The 21122-nt window shown below is 36.0% G+C and overlaps 1 protein-coding gene across 8 annotated transcripts in view; it reads right to left on the bottom strand.

Moving 5' to 3' along the window:
- The window catches only part of ANKS1B (ankyrin repeat and sterile alpha motif domain containing 1B), a 1038970-nt gene that overhangs the window by 438203 nt on the left and 579645 nt on the right, over positions 1-21122 (bottom strand). For all 8 annotated transcript variants that reach the window (XM_055336281.1, XM_055336283.1, XM_055336282.1 and 5 more), the window contains exons 13-14: positions 7999-8588; positions 5718-5790 (exon numbers count right to left, since the gene is read on the bottom strand). In XM_055336281.1, the coding sequence (XP_055192256.1) occupies positions 5718-5790; positions 7999-8588 (663 nt within the window). The remainder of the gene's footprint in view (positions 1-5717; positions 5791-7998; positions 8589-21122) is intronic.

Raw genomic sequence — 21122 nt, 5'->3', positions numbered from 1 at the left:
GGTTGGAGCTAAAGCTTTCCATATACCAACAGTTGGGATTTGCTAAGAGAAAGTGGTTGGTTCTACAACTTAAACACTCTCAGTTCGCTCCCTTTAGGGCATTTGAATATGATTTGAGCTAAAGAGAAAGAAGCCAGGGGCTGGCTTCTGTTGTTCTGTGTAGGTAGTGTATTTGATTGAAAGGATAATGGATTTTAGGAAGAAACAAATCTATTTTTGAAGTCTTTGACTTTGACAAATTCCTTACTTTTTCTGAGTCTTTCTTCATCTATAAAATGGGTATAATAATACCTCACTCAGTTATTTTGAGAACTGAACGGAAAATATTCACAGGAGAAAAGTGCACAATATCTGACGAATGGTAAGAAGGGAATACATTTCAGCTTTTTTCCTTTTTGTCATGTCTCTAATCGGACAACTCTGGAAAATTGTAAATACTTTTTCAAAAAGTGTTCTTCTAGAGTTTAACAAATGATAATCCCATCAATAACAGCAGAAAAACAGCTCTCAGCTGCATTGTTAGCAAAATACTTCTTAATGCTTATCTAGAGATATGTGAGCACATACCAAGGGCTTGAAAGCAATCAAAATGTCAGGGAGAAGCAACTTCTGGGCAGTGGAGATGTCTGTCCTGACCACCTAGAAAGAGACCCTCTTTGTGTAAAGGGCCATGTGAGCACTCTCTGTTCTAGCAGACCAGGGCAAAGGTGGGGCTTAGATCAGAAGAGAGAACACGTACTGCCTTAGTGAGTTCCTAAACTCCTGGAAACTCTTCATGGAGGATCTCGACAACTACGAAGGACTCTGAACTGTGACTTGGACCTCAGACTCTTAGAGGAAGAGAAGCAAAAGCTTAGAAAGTGGAGTTGCAGATTAATGTTAGTGACCATTTTCAGAGCTATGAACTCTCCAGCAAATAGCTTAAGAGTTACTTTATCTACCCGAGATAATGTATTTTATATGATAAAATCTTTTACAAATTCATTTTAATAGCTTTCATCTACAATTAAAATTTAGATGGAATCAATATTTTGGCAAAAGTAGGTTTTTAAAAGATGAGACTCTAGAATATTTCTATTTGAATATTCTTTAACCTTAAGTATAAGGGAAAAAAATCCCAATCTTAAAAAATACCTTTAACTAAATGCTACTTTTTATATTCATGAACTTGAGCTGATTCCAATACAGTCCATTCATGCCCTGTAGTTGGCCTAGTGTGGCTTACTGAAGCTTGTTTAGAAGTAGGAGGGCGTTTCTAAGATTATCTGCCACACCTGTACTATAAGGTCTGGACACTTAATTACTCTGAATATTTGCTGTATATGTGTGATGATAAGCAAGTACTATGGAGACAATTATTGCCTTCCTAATTTTAAAGTGCTTCCTTGTGATAGAAGGGCAACGGTTAAGAAATGTAACTTCAAGAAAGACTCCTCATGAAAGCAACTTAGAATATGAGTAGTTATATTTTAACTAAAATCTTTACTGATCAAAACAATAAGCAAGATTTCCCAAGTATCTTCCTGTGTGGCATATACTCTAATTAGAAAGATAAGTCATGCATACTTGGATAAGAAGGCAAAGAATTACATTTATTGATAACCTGCTATATTCTAGGCTACCATAGAACAAGTGTATAGTTTAATCTTGCAGAGGTCTTATGAGGTGATTGTTAAAAGTCTGAATTTATAGGGAAGGAGACAGATCAAATAGGTCACAGAGCCAGTGAATTGCAACCCTGAGATTTTTTAAAAAATATTTTATTTATTTATTCATGAGAGACACAAAGAGAGACAGAGAGAGGCAGAGACACAGGCAGAGGGAGAAGCAGGCTCCATGCAGGGAGCCTGATGTGGTACTCCATCCCAGGACTCCAGGATCACGCCCTGGGTGGAAGGCAGGCACTAAACTGCTGAGCCACCCATGGGTCCCCATCATCCCTGGGATTTGAAGCTGAGCCCATCTAACTTCAAAACCAGTTCTCTGAAAAAATCTTATACGTGGGAGTATATGACATGACATATCCAGCATTACCAAAGAATAGGATGTAATGTAATGCACACTGGGGATTATATAAGACTGATGAATCACTGACCTCTACCTCTGAAACTAATAATATATGTTAATTAATTGAATTTAAATGAATAAAATTAAATAAAAAACTAGGATTGTTTTATACAATATGAAGTATTAAAGCGGGTTGAATCCTACTACCAATGCCAATTTGTTTGACTCTCGAGTCTCATTTCAAGTGGAAAACCAGAAGTTATGTTTGTGAAAATTGTCTATTAAGATTGTTCTGAGGGATCCCTGGGTGGCGCAGCGGTTTGGCGCCTGCCTTTGGCCCAGGGCGCGATCCTGGAGACCCGGGATCGAATTCCACATCGGGCTCCCGGTGCATGGAGCCTGCTTCTCCCTCTGCCTATGTCTCTGCCTCTCTCTCTTTCTCTCTCTGTGACTATCATAAATAAATAAAAATTAAAAAAAAAAAGATTGTTCTGAGTGAGAACTGGAGACTGACATAAAATAGATTCAGAAAATTTTATTTACTATTATTTCATCCTTAGTCCTGGATAGTTGATGTTGTTGGGTATGTTTCAAACTACTATATAATTGTTGAGGAAATTAAAAAAAATAGTTTTCTATGAGTAGAACTAGATTGATGATTCACAGAGACTGCTCAAACTTTAGCTGGTTCCTATTTTTAGGGGTGAGGATGAGAAAGTTTCAAAGCCCTTAGTGGTTCAATAAATATTTTTCTAACAAAATATCTGAAATTGCAAGTGTGCAGGTGGTAGGGAGGGCAAACAAAAACACTGGAACAAAGTGGGAAAGAGCATGGAAAATATAATGCTCATCCTTGATCCATCATGTATCTCCATTGCTTCTAGTTTTATTCTCTCCACTGTCTCCTGAGGTGTTTTGTTTTGTTTTGTTTTAGCAACAGACATCACAAGTGCTTATAAAGTTGTGCAGCTCTGTTAAAGCCAGGGATAGTGCTTGGTTCAGTGGATTTCCAAAGCAAAATTCTAGACATTAACAATACAAACTAGGTAAAGTAGTATTTCCTCTCACTTGTTCTATATTTACCTCCTGTTAATCTCATTGCACATCTCTTCCTCATCATCAAGCAAAAAGAGAACATCAAGATTTCATAAAAATAATTTAGGCCATTTAAATCCATACAGTTTAGATTTTTCTCTTTTCTTTGCCAGGATACCTTGGAGTTTAACGATCTCTCTTAGTAATTACTCTTCTCTAGTACCAGCTGATTGTTGGGCTCGTTACTACCTGTATTACAGTTGACACGCCATTATTTCAGGGAGTATAGCAAATTTAACATGAAGACTAGTAGACTAACTGACATCATGAAGTTCTTAAAGAAAGGGCTAATGTGTGTTTATCTCGATACGTCAAACATCACATTTCCCTTGCGGTAGGGCAACATGGGTAGCTGAAATTTAATATGTATCTACATATGTCCAATTCTCCCTAGATGCCATTGGGCATGTCTCTACAATTATCCTATATTAATATCCTCATTTCTGTTGATGGGGACCTATATTAATATCCTCATTTCTGTTGATGGGGAAATTGATTTGCCTAAGATCAAGTACCTAGTAAACAGCCAAACTGAGATTTGAATTCATGTCTGTCTGACTTTTTTATTTCACCATGTGATTTCCCAAACATACGTGGTACCCAGTACATAACTGTGGAATTTGCATGGGGTTATCACCTCATCTAGCTTCAGGAGGGAAAAGCTTCCAGTCCAGTAAAATTGTTATCCACAATGACATAAAGACCAACTGGAATGCCAAATGGCATGGTCAATCACTTAGCGTATAATTAATATATAATTAAGAGGCAAAAACTAAAGGACATACAGAACGAGACTTTGTTAATAGTAATGAATCTTTGAGGACTGAGTCTCTACTTTCGTTTTCATTATCACTGTAGAAAAATAGTAAATAAAGGCAGGGTAGGATGGTAGTATAAATGGTAGAAAGAGGAGAATTAGGGGAGATAATCTGTGGATTTGTTTACCACTAAAGTGCCCTTCAAAGGCAGCTTGCCTGAGTGAAATTTTTAACATTTACCTTATTATAACATTACCCTTTCATTATAATCATATTTATATTTTTTATAATTCTGTGGTATTATCTGTTTGAAGAATTTTAGAGTATTAAAGGTTCAATGTTGTCTAAATTTTCCAATAGAGAAGCACCATGTCTCTGCCTGAACATTCTCAGTATCAGGGAATTTCCTACTGACAAATAAATAAATAAATACATTCTTACCTTCATACCAGTTAAAAATACGCATTCCTACACTTTCTTGAAATTATTCTGTAAGAACTATGTGGTGACATATAGTCCTAGACTAGTTTTTTGAATACTAGAAAAATCCTCAGTGTTTGTCAGCATTTCTGTGTGAAAGACCTGGCTCTATAGGCTATCACAGAGCTAATGTCATATTTGTGTCATTAGACAAATAACACAGTTTTGGTACTTTTTTCATAATTTTTCAGTTTTAAAAATCTAAAAGGAATATGCATTTCAGAAAAAAATCATGTAATCTTTTAAACAATCATCACTTAATTAAAATGGGGTCCAGCCATATTCGAGTAATTTCTTACTTGTCCTAGTATAGAAGATATAAGTGAGACATTCATTTAGGGTTGAATATTCCCTTCAGTGACTGCAACCCCAGATTTCAATGTTACTTCTTAACTACCCAGGCCCAATGCATCACAAGAGAGCCATTTTCCAGCTTTCCTGTGCTTATGAATCACATAGGGTGCTATTTAAAAGACCCTGGTGACTAGTCAAAGGGTCACAAAATCCCATAGCCGTTTATCCTATATTAGACTTCTCTCTCACAGACCTTAATCTTATCGTCTCTACAAAACCATCAACTATCATGATCAACTTAAACATGAGTTCTTTAGAGAGCTTAGCAATCACTTGTTTTAACGTCAAATTTTATAGATTTATATGATAATCTACAGTTCTAGCACTGCTTAGTGGCTGGATAGAAATGAAGCCAGGTCTTTTGACTCTTTCCAGAATAGTAGTTTCTTTAGCATGAATGTGACTGTTATTTTTAGGTTTAGCTATCTAGCATTTGACATCATCTTATTAGTATGAAGCAAAAAAGCCTTCAAAGAAAGTTGCAAACAGAATTCCACTCTGGGCTTTGATTATAGAGAAAAAAAATAACACTTCATAAGGGCAATATATGAAATAGTGATTGCAAAAACCAACTATTTGTGAGACACTCTTCTAGGTATTCTGGGATACATGAGGATGAGTAACACATAGTTCTTGCCATACTGGAGCTTACATCTTAGGCGTAAGTTGTTAATCACTCTGGCCAGGATGACTGGGACATTTCACTCAATGGAAAATCATACTGTATCAGGTCATCATATTCTATAACATTTTGAAGTGCTTCAAACTTAGCTCTACACAAAGTGGAAACTCCATTAATGTTAATTGGCATAGCGCATGGGGAAAAAAAAAATCTCTCATTTTGCTGAATCAATTTACTTAAAATTGTTATTAGAGGTCATGGTTGTTTGATATGAGTGGAAGGAAATAATTTGTAGCTGCTGTTATTATGATAAAACATGAAATTATCTAAAGCCTCCTATAATTTTCTAGCTATTTTTGAGCACATTTATTAATTAAAATGTAGAAGAAAGGTTTCCTTACTTGTGGTCTCACCGTTCATTTCTTCAAGTTCACTGTTAATTCCAACATCTATGGAATTCATTATTTTGTCAATCTGTGAGAAAAAAAAGCCATATAAATAACTTGTTAGTTCACTTTTAGCATTGTATTTTAAAATAATTTCTAAATGACAGAAGCATATATTCTTTTTTTTTAAAGAAGCATATATTCTTGATCTTACTGCTGCAATACCACAATTAAGAGACTGACAAAGGTTTAAAAGGAAGCAGGCATTTGAATTGCTTTTAAAAATATAAATTATGAAAAAAATATAAATTATGTCTCTCTTTCTTTTTTTTTTTTATGTCTCCCTTTCTTAGATGTTCAAAATCAGATCATCCTTTCTTTATATTTCTTAAGATGAACTTTGTTTGGGTCAATAAGTTAGGAAACGTATATTCTTTAAACTCAGAAGGAGATGGGGCTGAAGGTAAATTTATGTGAACATGTCCATTCTCTCAGGCATTCTTCCTTTTCTGAGAACATGCCTCTCTCTGACTAGTGAAGGGGGGGCTTCGGTCTATGGGTATGGCCATGAGAGCCAAGTTCTTACTAAATAGTTCGACCAGCCACAGGCTGATTTGTGACACGTAATGGCAAGAATCCAGGCATGAGGAAACACCTTAATTCTAAGAGATAGGCTAAATGTTAATTAATCTTGCTGCATTCAAAAAAGGATTATGTTATTCACGGAGCTAATAAATATAAGAAATGGAGAGACTTGAATTGACTATCAATGTAGTAGTATGGTATTTATAGGAAGATATGACTATCCAAGCTTTAGCCATTTATGATTTAATCCTCCCTCCCCCCCACTGCCATCTTCCTAGCAACCTGTGTAAGACAGCAGGTTTCAGAGAGGACAATAAGCATTGCTTAAATGTCCCATTTTGTTCACCCTGAAACAGATGCAGGGAGATTTTTTTTTTTTAAGATTTTATTTATTCATGTGAGACAAAGAGAGCGAGAGAGAGGCAGAGACACAAGCAGAGAGAGAAGCAGGCTCCAGGCAGGGAGCCCGATGTGGGACTCGATCCCAGGATTCCAGGATCATGCCCTGGGCCAAAGACAGGTGCTCAACCACTGAGCCACCCAGGCATCCCAGATGCAGGGAGATTAAGTGATTTTCCCAAATAGCTCAATTCAGAATGTCAATATCAGACATTTCTAGTTCTCAGAATACTATAGTGACCTTTTATGCTTCAATACCCAATCCCACTGGCACAGTTTTTTGAGGGAGAAAATGTAACATGTTAGAATGAAAGGCTAAGGGAGAGTGTGGTCCATTCTCCGAAGAAATTCAAAAGGCAAAAAAAAAAAAAAAAGAAATTCAAAAGGCAAGGAACTTCATTATTTTATGATGTGGTCCTCCTTAAGGACAAAGGATGATATTTCATAACTTTGCAAGGGCACTTACTTTCTGAGTAATTCTATAAAATGAAAGACTTTGTCTTTAAGTAGAGCTTAAGTTGGTGATATATGACCTCAACATATTTTTCTTTAATGTCTCTTTGATAATTGTATAAGGGAAATAATAAGTAATTTGGGTTTATTGTATGACACTTGTAGAAAAGCCAGGACTATTTTTTTTCTTTCTTTTTTTAGAGAGAGAGCATGAGCAGTGGAGGAGGGGTAGAGAGAGAACCCTAGGCAGGCTCCATGCCCAGCACTGAGCATGATGTGGGGCATAATCTCACAACCCTGAGATCATGATCTGAGCCAAAATAGGGAGTTAGACATTTAACCAACTGAGCCATCTAGGGCACCCCAAGCCAGGACTATTCAGTTTACCATTAAGCTTAAGATTATAAGAGCTTTCTGAAAATACAAGATACTTTAGAGACAGAAGACGAGCTAACAAAGAATTTAGCAACTAGCAAAATAATACAGAGCTGCAGAAATAAGAATATTTTTCTCAATTTGTCAGCTGCAGTGCTTGGTAGGACATAATGTGAACATTTCTCTTGTACCTCATAGCTAGTTATTACTTCTGCTTGATATCAATTTCTATGGAAACAATAGATTTCTCCACATGTATGGAATTGTGTTTGTTTTTACACGGCTGTGAAATTATCATGTATTACCCCTAGAATCTTGCCCTTTCACTTGGAACTGTACGTGTCTCTTAAATCCTTTTTTTCCTTTTTTTTTTTTTTTTTTTTTTTTGCCTCTGAAAGACTTTAAAGAACTGAAAACCCTTCCCTCAAACCTCCCTTGCTCCAAAGTCTTTATAAAAAAAAACAACAAGAATAACAAGTCTTACTTCTTCCCATTCAGAAGTGAAGGATGGTGTTCTTTCAGAATTCCCTTTAGAACTATGTTCAGCAGTTGAAGATTCACTCCAGTTAACTCTTGATGTTTTCTCAGTCGAAGGGTATGCAATGAGATCAGAATCCGATTTAGACACATTTTTTGATAAATGCATGTCAATCAGGGCTTTTGGCAATGACCTTATTCTCCCCAAGGTACAGGCCCTCTCCACAAATCCTCCTGTGTTCACAATCCATTGGTCCCCATTCCGGGATCCACTCCTAGTTGTTCTTGTGCCAACAATGGTATGGTTTTCAAGTTGGTTGCTTTTTTTGTGAAAAATCGTCCTACTGACCACTTTGGGTTTAATTTTCTTTACTAAGGTTTCTGAGTTATTTGCTATTGGAGACTTCTTGAAAGGCAAAGGACTATTTGCCAAACTGACTTCATCTTGTCCCACTTCACGTTCATCTCTTTTCCCATAGAGGTGAAATGGATTTTCAGGGGACTCACAGGCTGGAGAGGATCCATGGAGAAGGCCTGCAAATTGTCCAGGATCATATTCTTTTGGAGGATCGCTCTCCTCCTGTTGAGAAGGGTCATCTGCAAAAGAGAGGAAGGACATCAGGATGATTGTTCATAAGGACTCCAAAAGCCCTGATACAGTAGCATGCCTTTTCAAACTTGTGCAATATCCAGACATTTCATCTGTTGGCACAATGATATCCTCACTTTATGAAACACCCTACAGTACCATTTATAAAATGAATTTGTGTGTGTTCATGTGTGTGTATGAACCAGATCTTCCTGACATACCTCAGGGTACATTTAAAAAATATGAATTAGGTATTAATTGAGTAATTGTATATTGTTCTTCCTTGTCCCCAGAGCACATATTGAATAACAAAATTGGGTTTTCTTAAACTGAAATACCCATGTCCAAACCTTCACAATAAAAGAATCTTTGTGCAGTAGGACATCAGGCAGGTAAATCAAGATCATACATAATGACATCCCTTTGCCCTTCTCCCAGCAAATAAATTCAGAAATAAAATCTTGAAAAGAAGTATAAATAGAAGTAATTTAAGGTTTAGATTAAGAAGTAATTTAATAATATTGATAATATTTCTTTAAATATAAAGAATAATTCTATAAATTATATAATTTAGACAAAAAGGATTTGTTCAGGCTTAACATAGGCAAACAATGCAATCCATAATATCACTAAAAAGTGAGACTCTTTTACAAGAAACAAATGTTGAGCTATTAACACAAAGCTATCTTTTTCTTTCTTCTCTGAAATACCATTAGTTATTTTTTTATTTCTTCAGATCTTTGAAAGTGTAATGCAGAAAAGGAAGAATTTATTGCTTTGTAATTTTTCCTAGGATAAAACATAAATGTTCTCTGAGACTTAAAATATACCATGCTTTTTTATGAACTAATTTGTCTTTTAAAGATATACTATGTAAAACCCTGGCCGAAGAACTCTGCAAAGGAAGTCAGTATACTTTTTTGATCTGGCACAATCATAAGTTAAATTACCTGATAAACTCATAACCCAATCTTGTGAAAGAGTAAAAAATAGCCAATGTGGTGGATAATAACAACAAATTCAAAGTTGACTTGCTGACTTACACTTTAAGTATGTTGATTATTACTATGAATCCTAAACACTAAAGTTTTCATAAATTAACAAGTAACATTTAACACGTATGTGCTATTTAATAGGCACTAAATTAGGGGTTACATTTACAAGATCTCATTTGATCTGCATAACAATCCTGTGAAATGATTAATAATAATAATTATTATTATATGATAGAAAGATATAGCCAGAATATTGTATTTACATATTTAAACAAATTGGCAACCATAATAAGTCTCAATAGATATTTGGCCAGAGGATGCTACACACAAATCAACTTTCTTTCTCGCAGTTTGATCCCAATTCCCTATTTCTCCCTAGGAGCTGATTGAGGCAGGTTTTTTTGCATATCACTAGACCCTAACTGTTTGGATTTCCAAGCAGAAGATGTCCCCTTGCTCCAACCTTGTCATAATGATATCTGGAGATGGAAGAAAGAAGAGTGCTGGGAAGAGAGGTCCAAAAAACAACAATCTAAAGGAGGAACATTCTGTGCCCACCAAGGACTATAATAATCTCTGTCTTCCCACAGAAACTGCATCCCCTTCCAGTGTAGCAACACTACGCCCTTGATAATAACTCTTCTGTCCTTCCGTCATGACAGAGGCTCTTTTAGGGGTACAATAGTGAGTGGAGAGTGAGTGAAGGTAGCTCTGAACTCTCTCTAAGCTAGAGTTTATGGCCCATGATATCCATTTTTTGCAAGTAAAAAATGAATACTTAAACACCTTAAGTTGCTGAAGTTTCTCTAGCTGGTAAGCGGTTGAGATTCAAACTAAAATCTATCAGACTCCCATACCCACTGGCCTGGAAAATATATTACTATTTAGATAAAAGAACAATTTAGGGTTCAAAGACAAGCAAGTATATTCTTTGTGGGAGGGGCATGTTTCTTCTGTTTATGACTGTTCCTGGAATTTGGGATAAATGAACTAAAAAAGGCTTTTTTGGGGTTTCTGTTTTGTTTTGTTTTGTTTTTGCCTCCACGGAAGCAAGAGGATACCAAGAGGAAATGAAACCTGGCATTCTGTTCCAATGTATTTTTTCTTTTTTCTTCCCATGCTACTTGGATCCATAATGCTTTACAACATAACAAGTTGATATGGATGACAGTAATGGGTAAGTAATGCAAAAAGAAAGAGGAATTAAAAAATAAGGAAGTTTCGAATTTTACTTTGAATGTTGCTAAAGAAGGCTAAAGCGTTTCATTATGAAAAGAAAATAGAAAATAATCAGCCTATTTCATGAAAAAGATTCTGTAAATCTCAGTCAAGAGGTTTTTGACCATAATCATGATAAATGAGTTTTAGTGGCATAATGTTATTTAAGTTTTCTGTGAATATTGTTATTAGGTTATCATCCCCTCAGTGGTTTCACTAAAATGACTATAATCACAACCTCAAAATGCTTTATATTGTCCAAGTCCTCTAGTGATAAGCAGTCACTTCCCTAAGTAAAAGAAAATTTAGTTATTAGCATATAAGCTTTGTCTTTTGAATAACAGTTCTTTGCATCATGATAGTTGTTAAGTTGTCAAAAGCAACTATTACTTGCTTATTTCAGTGGCCAAACTCTAAGGATTACTCAAATCAAAGAGAATGTGAAGTCGATATAAAAACCTCCTGAGATGCTTGTTTGGTGGATTGATGGCAAGTTATGGCCACAATATGCAAGGATTCCCTGTAGCCACACCCTGCTCTGTATCCATTCCTCCCATGGAACTCTGGGTTTGGCCATTTGTCTTGCTTTGGCCACTGGGATAATTACAAACATATAAGCAGAGACTTGAAAAGCACTTGTGCACTTGCTGCTGTTACGAACTTGCTGCCACGTGAATAAGCCCAGATTGGCCTGAGAGATGATGAAACACATTACCCCACTGTTTGAAATTGTAGATTTTATTATTTTTCAGGTATGATGAGGCTAACAGATGAGGAGATAATTGCCACTGAAAAGGTAAATTCTTAGAGATTCCAAGAGGAGGGAGGATGCTATGCCCTGGGGCAGGAGACTTGGGGGAACACCAGGGTTAGTTAGGAGACAGAATGAGTGAGGGAAGAGGTGGGCCAGAGCCTTTATTGTGATTTCAATGTGAAGGAAAGGATGAAACAAGGTAATCAAATTGAGGATTGGCTAATTTGAATCATTTTAACAGCTTCTAGAGCATAGGGATTATCCCTAGTTGTCTGATACCTCGTCCTGGTGTGATTAGACCAGGTGAAAGGTGGCTCACAGTGTGAGAGCCTAATAAAGGTAGTGGTTAGGATATGGCTCTGGATTGATTGGTTTGCATATGAAATCAAAGGTATGTTTACTTATCTCTAAGATTTAGGTAGCCCTGGGAGGGGCAGTTCCTCCAGGGTCAGAAAGGTCCCAAGATGTTAAAGAATCAAAAACAAAAAAACAAAACAAAACAAACCTAAAGTAAAAAGGCATGGTTAATACACCAGCCATCTCTGTCACCTTAGACAATAGCCAACCTTCTGACATTTGAGTGAGGTCTTCCATGACCTACCAATCCCAGGCCAATAAGCCAACTGACCACAGATGAATGAGAAAACCTAGCCAATCTTCGCTGAGGCTGGCCCAAACCAGAAGAAAACATCCAGAATCACGAGCTACATAAATGGCTATTATTTTAAGTCATAAGGTTTTGGAGTGGACTGATATTCCATAATAAATAAATGATTCAGCCTGTATGCAGTGTTCAAAGAAGAATTATACTTTGTTCAAAATACATTCTGGCAATGTTTATATTTTCACTTCTGCAAACAAAGATAGTAATAGTAAACACCTGTCAGTGTTGTGAAGACTTAATAAATATAAGTAAAGCAGTTAGAACAATGCCAGTGGCATAGAACACATTAAATATGTTTCTGTTATTACAACAATTTTTAATCTAAAGGGTTTCATTTACAAATAAATGTAGTAGTGATTGGTATGAGATATTCAGTGAAGATTGCTGTTTTGACATGGTAAATATATGAGATTTACTCCTTTGTTTCTGCTTGTATATTTTAAAAATATATTTTGGAAAGAATTCTTGAAGTTTTACTGTTTCTTTATACATAACTAAGGCAAAGTATATAGATTAAACTGTTTTCATAACTTGTCTCATTTAATTTCACACTTCTCTTTTGATAAGTGGATATTTCATGCCAAGGTACAGAGCTAAATATGTGTGAATTCCAATCTGATAGTTACTCAAAGCATCATTAGCATTTCAAAGAAATGTCAGAGAAAGTATCCAATAAATAAGCAGTTCAATCTTTTTACTCATCTTTGCCCCTGATCTTTATCACATAAATACCTGAATAACAAAAACTTCCAAATTTCATGTCAAGATAAAAACAAATTATGGAAAAATGAATGATTTCTTCTTGTATTATAAATCATAAGTTTTGTCTATTGGGCCATTTTATTCCTCATAGAAAATAAAAATTTTCTCCATTTCTAAGGATTTGAGCACTGATGGTGATATTAGTAGAAATTCTATGGTGTTGGTTGTTATTTTTCCTCTCTTGTGATTTTATTTATTGGGGTCCTTTCTCTTTTTGATAAATCTGGCTGGAGGTTTATCAATTTTATTAATTTTCTCAAAGAACCAGCTCCTGTCTTCCTTGATCTGTTGTTTTTTAGTTTCTATACCATTTATTTTAACTCTAATCTTTATTATTTCCTTCCTTCTGCTGGCTTTAGGCTTCATTTGTTTTTTTTTTTTTTTTTCTAGCTCTTTTAGATGTTAAGGTTAGATTGTTTATTTGAGATTTTTCTCATTTCTTGAGGTTGGCCTGTGTTGCTATATACTTCCCTCTTAGGACTGCTTTTGCTGCATCCCACAGGATTTGGACCATTGAGTTTTCATTTTCATTTGTTTCCATGTATTTTTATTATTTCTTCTTTGATTTCCTAGTTGATCCACTCATTGTTTAGTAGCATATTGTTTAACTTCCATCTATTTGTGATCTTTCCAAATTTTTTCTTGTGGTTGACTTCTAGTCTCATATCATTACAGTCAGAAAAGGTGCATTGTATAATTTCAATCTTTTTTATTTGTTGAGGCCTCTTTTGTGACTTTATATGTGATCTAGCTTGGAGAATTGTCCATGTACACTTGAAAGAAATGTGTATTCTGGGTTTTAATGGAATGTTCTAAGTGTATCTATTAAGTCCACCAGGTCTAGTATGTCATTCATGAAAAAGAAAAGCAAAGTTGGGGGTATCACAATTCCAGACTTCAAGTTATATTACAAAGCAGTAGTGATCAAAACAGTATGGTATGGGCACAAAAGTAGACACGTAGGTCAATAGGAAGAATAGGAAACACAGAAATGAACCCACTACAATATGGTCAATTAATCTTCAACAAAGCAAGAGAGAATATCCCGTGGGGATGAGACAGTCTCTTCAACAAATGATATTAGGAAAACTGGACAAAAACATGCAAAAGAATGAAACTGGACCACTTTCTTACACCACACACAAAAGTAAACTCAAAATCGATTAAAGGCCTACATGTGAGACCTGAAACCATAAAAATCCTAGAGAAGAACACAGGCAGTAAACTCTTTGACATTGGCCACAGGAACTTCTTTTTAGATATGTCTTCTGAAGCAAGAGAAAAATAAGCAATGGGGCAGCCCCGGTGGCGCAGCAGTTTAGCGCCACCTGTAGCCCAGGGTGTGATCCTGGAGGGCCCCGGGATCGAGTCCCACGTCGGGCTCCCGCATGGAGCCTGCTTCTCCCTCTGCCTGTGTCTCTGCCTCTCTCTCTCTCTATGTCTTTCATGAATAAATAAATAAAATCTTAAAAAAAAAAGAAGCAAAAATAAACTATTGGGTCTACATCAAAATAAAAAGGTTCTGCACAGCAAAGGAAACAATCAACAAAACTAAAAAGCAGCCTATGGAATAGGAGAAAATATTTGCAAATGATATATATAATAAAAATTTAGTATCCAAAATATATAAAGAACTTATAAAACTTAACACCTGCCAAAATGAATAATCCAACTAAAAAAAGGGCAGAAGACATGAATAGATACTTTTCCAAAGAGGACACACAGATGGCCAACCAACACATGAAAAGATGTTCAACATCACTGATCATCAGGGAAATACAAATCAAAACTGCAACGAGATATCACCTCATACCTGTCAGAATGGCTAAAACCAGCAACACAAGAAACAACAGGTGTTGATGAGGATGTGGAGAAAAAAGGAACTGTCTTGCACTGTTGTGGGAATGCAAACTGGTACAGGCACTGTGGAAAACATTATGGGGTTTCCTTAAAAAGTTAAAAATAAAACTACCCTATTATCCAGAAATAGCACCACTAGGTATTTACCCAAAGAATACAAAAATACTAATTCAAAAGGATACATGTACCCCAATGTTTATAGCAGATTATCTATAATAGCCAAATTATGGAAATAGCCCAAGTGTCCATTGACTGATGAATAAAGATGTGAGATACACACACACACATACACACACACACACACACACAATGGAATATTACTCAGCCATAAAAAAGAATAAAATCTTGCCATTTGCAATAACATGGGTGGAGCTAGAGAGTCTTATAAGTGGAATAAGTCAGAGAAAGACAAACACCATATGATTTCATTCATGTGGAATTTAAGAAATAAAACAAATGAGCAAAGGGGATAAAAGAAGAGAGAGAGGCAAACCAAGAAACAGACTCTTAACTATAGAGAACAAATTGATGGTAACCAGAAGGGGGGGGGTGGGGGAGGATGGGTTAAATAGGTGATGAGGATTAAGGAGTACACTTATGATGAGCACTGGGTGTTGCATGGAAGTGTTGAATCACTATATTGTATACCTGAAACTAATATTGTATGCTAATTAGAATTTAAATAAAAATATATAATAATGGGGTATGCCTGGGTGGCTTAGTCAGTTAAGTGTCTGACTCTTGATTTCAGCTCAGGTCACAATCTCAGGGTCATGGGAGTCAGGCTCCATGTTCAGTGGGGGTCTGCTTGAGATTTTTTTTCTCTCCCTTCGCCTCTACCCCTCCACCTGCTCTCTCTCTCTCACTCAAATAAATGAACAGATTTTAAAAATATACACTAATGAAAGAATAAAATGAACAGATGATAGCAACAAACAAAAAAACCACCTATAGGTGGTATCTTCAAATAAAGCAGGTATCAAAGAATCCCTGTGGTCCTGGAAAATGGAGGGCAAAACCAAATCAGGTGATAGCAGCAAGATCCAGGTCTGGCCATGAAATTGCCATTAGATCCTGATTACTGAAAGGAGAGGGCCCAGTACTAAGCCAGATACTAAGCAATAGACTCTGAGAACAACCAGCAGAGCTTGAAAAAATTCTGCAAAAAGACAAAGGAAGCAGCTTAAGCTCTTGAGAATCTTAGGAATATCCAATAAAGACATGCTTTTAATAGAGCTAGAGATTTAATCTGAAGAAAGACTTTCAGGCAGAATCCAAATTGAACAGGGTGAAAACATCAGAGACCACAAGGAGAAAAAACATTATATGTAAGGGGGAAGTGGGAAAGGCATAGGAGGCAGCAGTCCAGAGATGGGAAACTTCTGTTCCTGAAAATGAATGTTTAAGAGCAAATGAAAACACATGAAAAATGAGGGAAAGTGAGATAGCTGGCATCCATACCTTCAGTGGAGAATGGGGGTTTGCAGTGATCCAGAGTTGAGATCAGGGGGCTCAAGCAGGTTAATGGTGGTGTCTATGTTTAGGGCAACTCAACATGGCATGTTGGGGTCCATGCAGGGTTAGGAGGGTGTCCACATATGGAGTAGCCCAGTATGGAGGGTTAGGGTCCAGGAGGCAGTAGGAAGGGAATCTATGGAGGGGAGTGGCCTAGCAGAAGGAGTCAGCAAAGCAAGGAAGGGGTATCTAGCAAGGAGGTGTCAAAACCTAAACACGGCAAGGAAAGTGTCCGTCCAGAAGAGAAAAGTGTATGTGCATGGGGTGGCCTGGCATGGGATGTCGAAACTCGGTCAGGGAAAGGAGCATTTCCATGTGTGGCAATGACCTACTATAAGGTGCAGCCCCAGGAGGACGAGCAGGGTGTTTACACAAAGAGATAAACTGGCATGGAAAATCAAATTTCAGTCAAGGTGAGAAAGATGTCTGAGTGGGGAGGAAGTGGATCTAGGAGACTGGTTACTTACCGAGGGGTTGATCAAATAAGCAACTACATTAAGGACAATGGGAGCCAGATTTCTCACTAAACTGTTTAAGGGAGAATTTTTAGGTATGCGGAAGAAGAAAGCTAGAGTGAACCTTGTGATGTTGGATTGGAATTGGAGATACCAGTTTTTTTCAAGATATATAGATAAAGATAACTGTAAATATGTATCTGTGTATGTACGTATTTACACATATATATTACCTACCTCTGTCAACCAAGAAGGCTGGGAAATCGAAATCCCAGTAGCACTAATAAAGACTATATTTGGCTTCTAAATATATTTTCCACTCAAATGAACAATGATCCATTGAGAGATTACTGGTATCAGGGACAGGGCAGGGAAGACGCTAGATGAATGTGAAGCACCTTGTGCCAGAAAGCAAAGAAGTACTCAGGGTGATGAGGCATGTTAGGAGGATAGAGAAGCCAGCTTGATGGGCTCCAACTAGTTAAACTGAGGAATATTTTAGGAACAAAATAAATAATGACAGCTAATGAGTTATAACCCATTGAATAAAATAGGAACACATGAGCCCATAAAAATATATAAGTAATGATATAAAAGTTTGATTAGGAATGGGAAATTTAAATAATTTCAAATGACCTCCCTGTAAAATACTTATTAATTACAAAGTGAAAAAAAGTAACTCTACAGTGAAGCATTATGGGAGGCACTATCTTAATCAAATGATCAAGGTGAACATCACCAGTAATACAACAAATAAAAATCTTGTTCCACTTGATAGGATGCAATGAGAAAAACACAGAGTCACTTCTGGATTTTCCTGCCAAAGATGCACAACTAAAATCTACTCATGCAGAAATAGCAGATAAAACTAACTTGAGAGATATTCCACAAAATAACTGCTCTGTGGTCTTCAAAAGTGTCTTGAATGTCAAGGAAAGTCAGAGGAACTCTTCAGATGGAAGGGGACTACAGAGACATTACAACTAAATGCAATGTGGGATCCTGAATTACACTCTCCTTATCACAAAAATTGTTACTGGAGAAAGTAGGAAAGCTTTTTTGAGGTTTGAGGAATAGATGGTAGTAATGAATTAATGTTATTTTCTGATTTGGTTCTGTTCTGGTTGTGCAAGAATGTATTTGCTTATAGAAAACCAGCAAGTATGTCCTAGTGTGGTGTAGGAAATGCCACACTAGAGTAGTATCTCGCTAAGTGTTGTCCAGGGATGCTTGGGGTCACCACCATATTCTCAGGGATCCCAATAAGGTCAAAATAATTTTCAGACTAATACATTTGTTTGCCTTTTCCACTCATTATCTCGTGAGTGTGCAGTAGAGTTGTTTAGAGGCTACCTAGAGATACATCAGTATCTCTCCACAGTGGAAATGGATGATGACTCTTCAGGTCTCACTGTAGGAATTGGCACACCATCACTTCTCACATTCACTGACAGGATAAAGTTATGTGTGTAAACCAAAAGTCAATGGAGTGGGCATGTGAATGTACTGCACTCCAGCGTAACATGGTGGGAGAGGGAGGGGAGAATTGAGAGCAGTGATCACATCTACCACAGAATCTTTCTAGTGTTTCTCTTTTTAAAAATGATACTTTCTCTAAATTTTGGAAAGATACCATTTATTAAGTATGTTCTTTTGTATTCCAACTTTACTGAGAATTTTAAAGATGATTGAATATTGACTTTATATCAAATGGTTTTCTTCACCTATTGAGTTGATTATGTAGTTGTCCTCCTCTAATTCATTGAGGCAAATAACATGTTTTCTTACGTCAAACACACTGGATGTTAATGGGATGAATTGGTCATAATGGATTTTCCTTTGAGGCCCACTAGATTTGGTTTTCTAGTACTCTGTTTAGGATTTTTGTATCTATGTTCATGAATGAAATATGCCTTTAATCTTTCTTTCTTCTACCATCTAGTTTTGATATGAATCTGACTAGTGTCATAGAATTAGTTGGGGAAAATCCCCACTTCTTCAATTCTCCATGGCAGTTTGTATAAGGATAAAATGGTCTGTTTCACAACAGCTATATTTAATTTACCTTTAAAATAATCTGGACTCAACATATTATTTGTGGAAAGATTTCTAATTATTCAATTTCTCTAATAGCTGTAGGACTATTTGGGGTTTCTATATCTTTTTGAAGTTTTGGCAGGTTATAATTATCTAGAATTCATCTAACTTTCCCAGTTTTAAAATTTGTTGGCACAAAGTGGTTCATAATTTTTTCTTATTATCTTTTGAATCTTTTTATGTAACTATAGCTATATTCTTTCTCATTCCTAATATAATTTGTTGGTAAAGTCTTCCTTTTTTCTTTACTGTTCTTACTAGAAATTGCATCTACTTTTAAGTGTATAAAATATTCTGCTCCTGATTTTGTTTATTAGTTTCTATTTCTATTTCATTTATTTCTATTCTTTACTATTTCCCCTTTCCTACCTTTCTGGTTTTTCTCTATCATTTCTTATAAAACTTATTAAATTTGCATTTAGCTCATTAGTCTTCAGTATTTCTTTTCTAATATAAGGATTTAAAATGTCTAAGTTCCACTTATGCTGTTTTCACCATGTTTGATATTTATATTTACATTTTTGTTTAAATATAAACATTTCTAAGTTAGAATTCGGTGTCTTAAATCATGTTTCATGAGTTATTTAGAAGTGTGTATTTATTTATTTATTTTAAAGATTTATTTATTTATTTATTCAGAGAGAGCGAGAGAGAGGCAGAGACACAGGCAGAGGGAGAAGCAGGCTCCATGCAGGGAGCCTGATGTGGGACTCGATCCCGGATCTCCAGGATCACACCACGGGCTTTAGGCAGCGCTAAACCGCTGCGCCACCAGGGCTGCCCTAGAAGGGTGTATTTAAGTTAGTTTTATGGGGGTAGATATGGGAGTCATTAACTTAATTGAATTCTTGTCAGAAAATGTAGTATATATGAATCTGAATTCTTTATTTTTAAAGATTTTATTTATTTATTTATTTATTCATTCATTCATTCATTCATTCATTCATGAGAGACACACAGAGAGGCAGAGACACAGGCATGAGGAGAAGCAGGCTCCCGTGGGGAGCCTAATGCAGGACTCAATCCCAGACCCCGGGACTACACCCTGATCTGAAGGCGGACACTCAACCACTGAGCCACCCAGGCGTCCCTGAATCTGAGTTTTTGACATGTATTGAAACTTGCTTGTAGCCAAGTTAAGATCAATTTTTATCAATGTTTCATGAGAATAACATGTATTCTCTAATTGTTGGGTACCAAGCTGTATGCATTTTACTAGATTAAGTTATATATTGAGCTGTTAAAATATCCATTAAATGAGGTATATTGAAATCTCCCAGTTTTAGTGGACTTATGATTTTTCCTTCTACTTCTATTAAATATATGTATATGATGCATATCATATGTGTAATTTTAAAATGCATACATTTATTTAGAATTTTTATATTTTCCCAGTGAATTGAACATTGTAATATTTCATAGTAAGTCTTTATATACTGGAAAAACCTTTATTAAAGTCTAGTTGGCTTGAAACTGATGTAGCTATACAACTTTCTTTGAGCTGGTATTTCTCAGGTAGAACTCCTTCCATCTCTACCTTCTCTGTGTGTGTGGGTGCGCCCTTAGCTATAGATGTGTCTATTTTAAAGAGCATAAAGCCAGATTTTGTTTTCCTATATCCAAATAATCTCTTCCTTTTACTTGTTGAAATGAGAAAATTTATGTTGATTTTGGTAATTACATATTTTGATTTGTTCTACCACTTACATTTTGATATCCATTTATCTTTCATATTTTTTCACCTCTATTCCTTTTTTTGTTTTCTCGTTACTATTTTTTCCTATGTTTTAGAATTTTTATAATTTATTTTTATTCTCTTGGTGCTTTTAAAATTTTACCATACATCTTTTAAAAGATTTTATTTATTTATTCATGAGAGACACAGAGAGGGAGACAGAGACGTAGGCAGAGGGAGAAGCAGGCTCCCTGCAGGGAGCCCAATGCGGGACTCAACCCCAGGACCCTGGGATCACAACCTGAGCTGAAGGCAAATGCTCAGCCACTAAGCCACCCAGGTACCCCTTACCATACATTTTTAATTTATCAAAGTCTAAAGTTGAACAGTACCTTATCCATCTACTTCCTGAACAATTTTAAGATTTTAGATCACTTGGAATTTAATTACTTGTTCTCTAATAAATGTTGTCAGTGTTATACTCATTTTCTAACTTTTCCAAATCAGATGTTAATATTTTATTCAGATTATTTTTATGAATTTGCAT

The sequence above is a fragment of the Nyctereutes procyonoides genome, unplaced genomic scaffold, assembly GCF_905146905.1.
Source record: "Nyctereutes procyonoides isolate TBG_1078 unplaced genomic scaffold, NYPRO_anot_genome, whole genome shotgun sequence".
Classification (NCBI taxonomy): Eukaryota; Metazoa; Chordata; class Mammalia; order Carnivora; family Canidae; genus Nyctereutes; species Nyctereutes procyonoides.
Note: the sequence above shows the minus strand (reverse complement) of the source record. Positions and strands in the feature narration are given on the sequence as shown.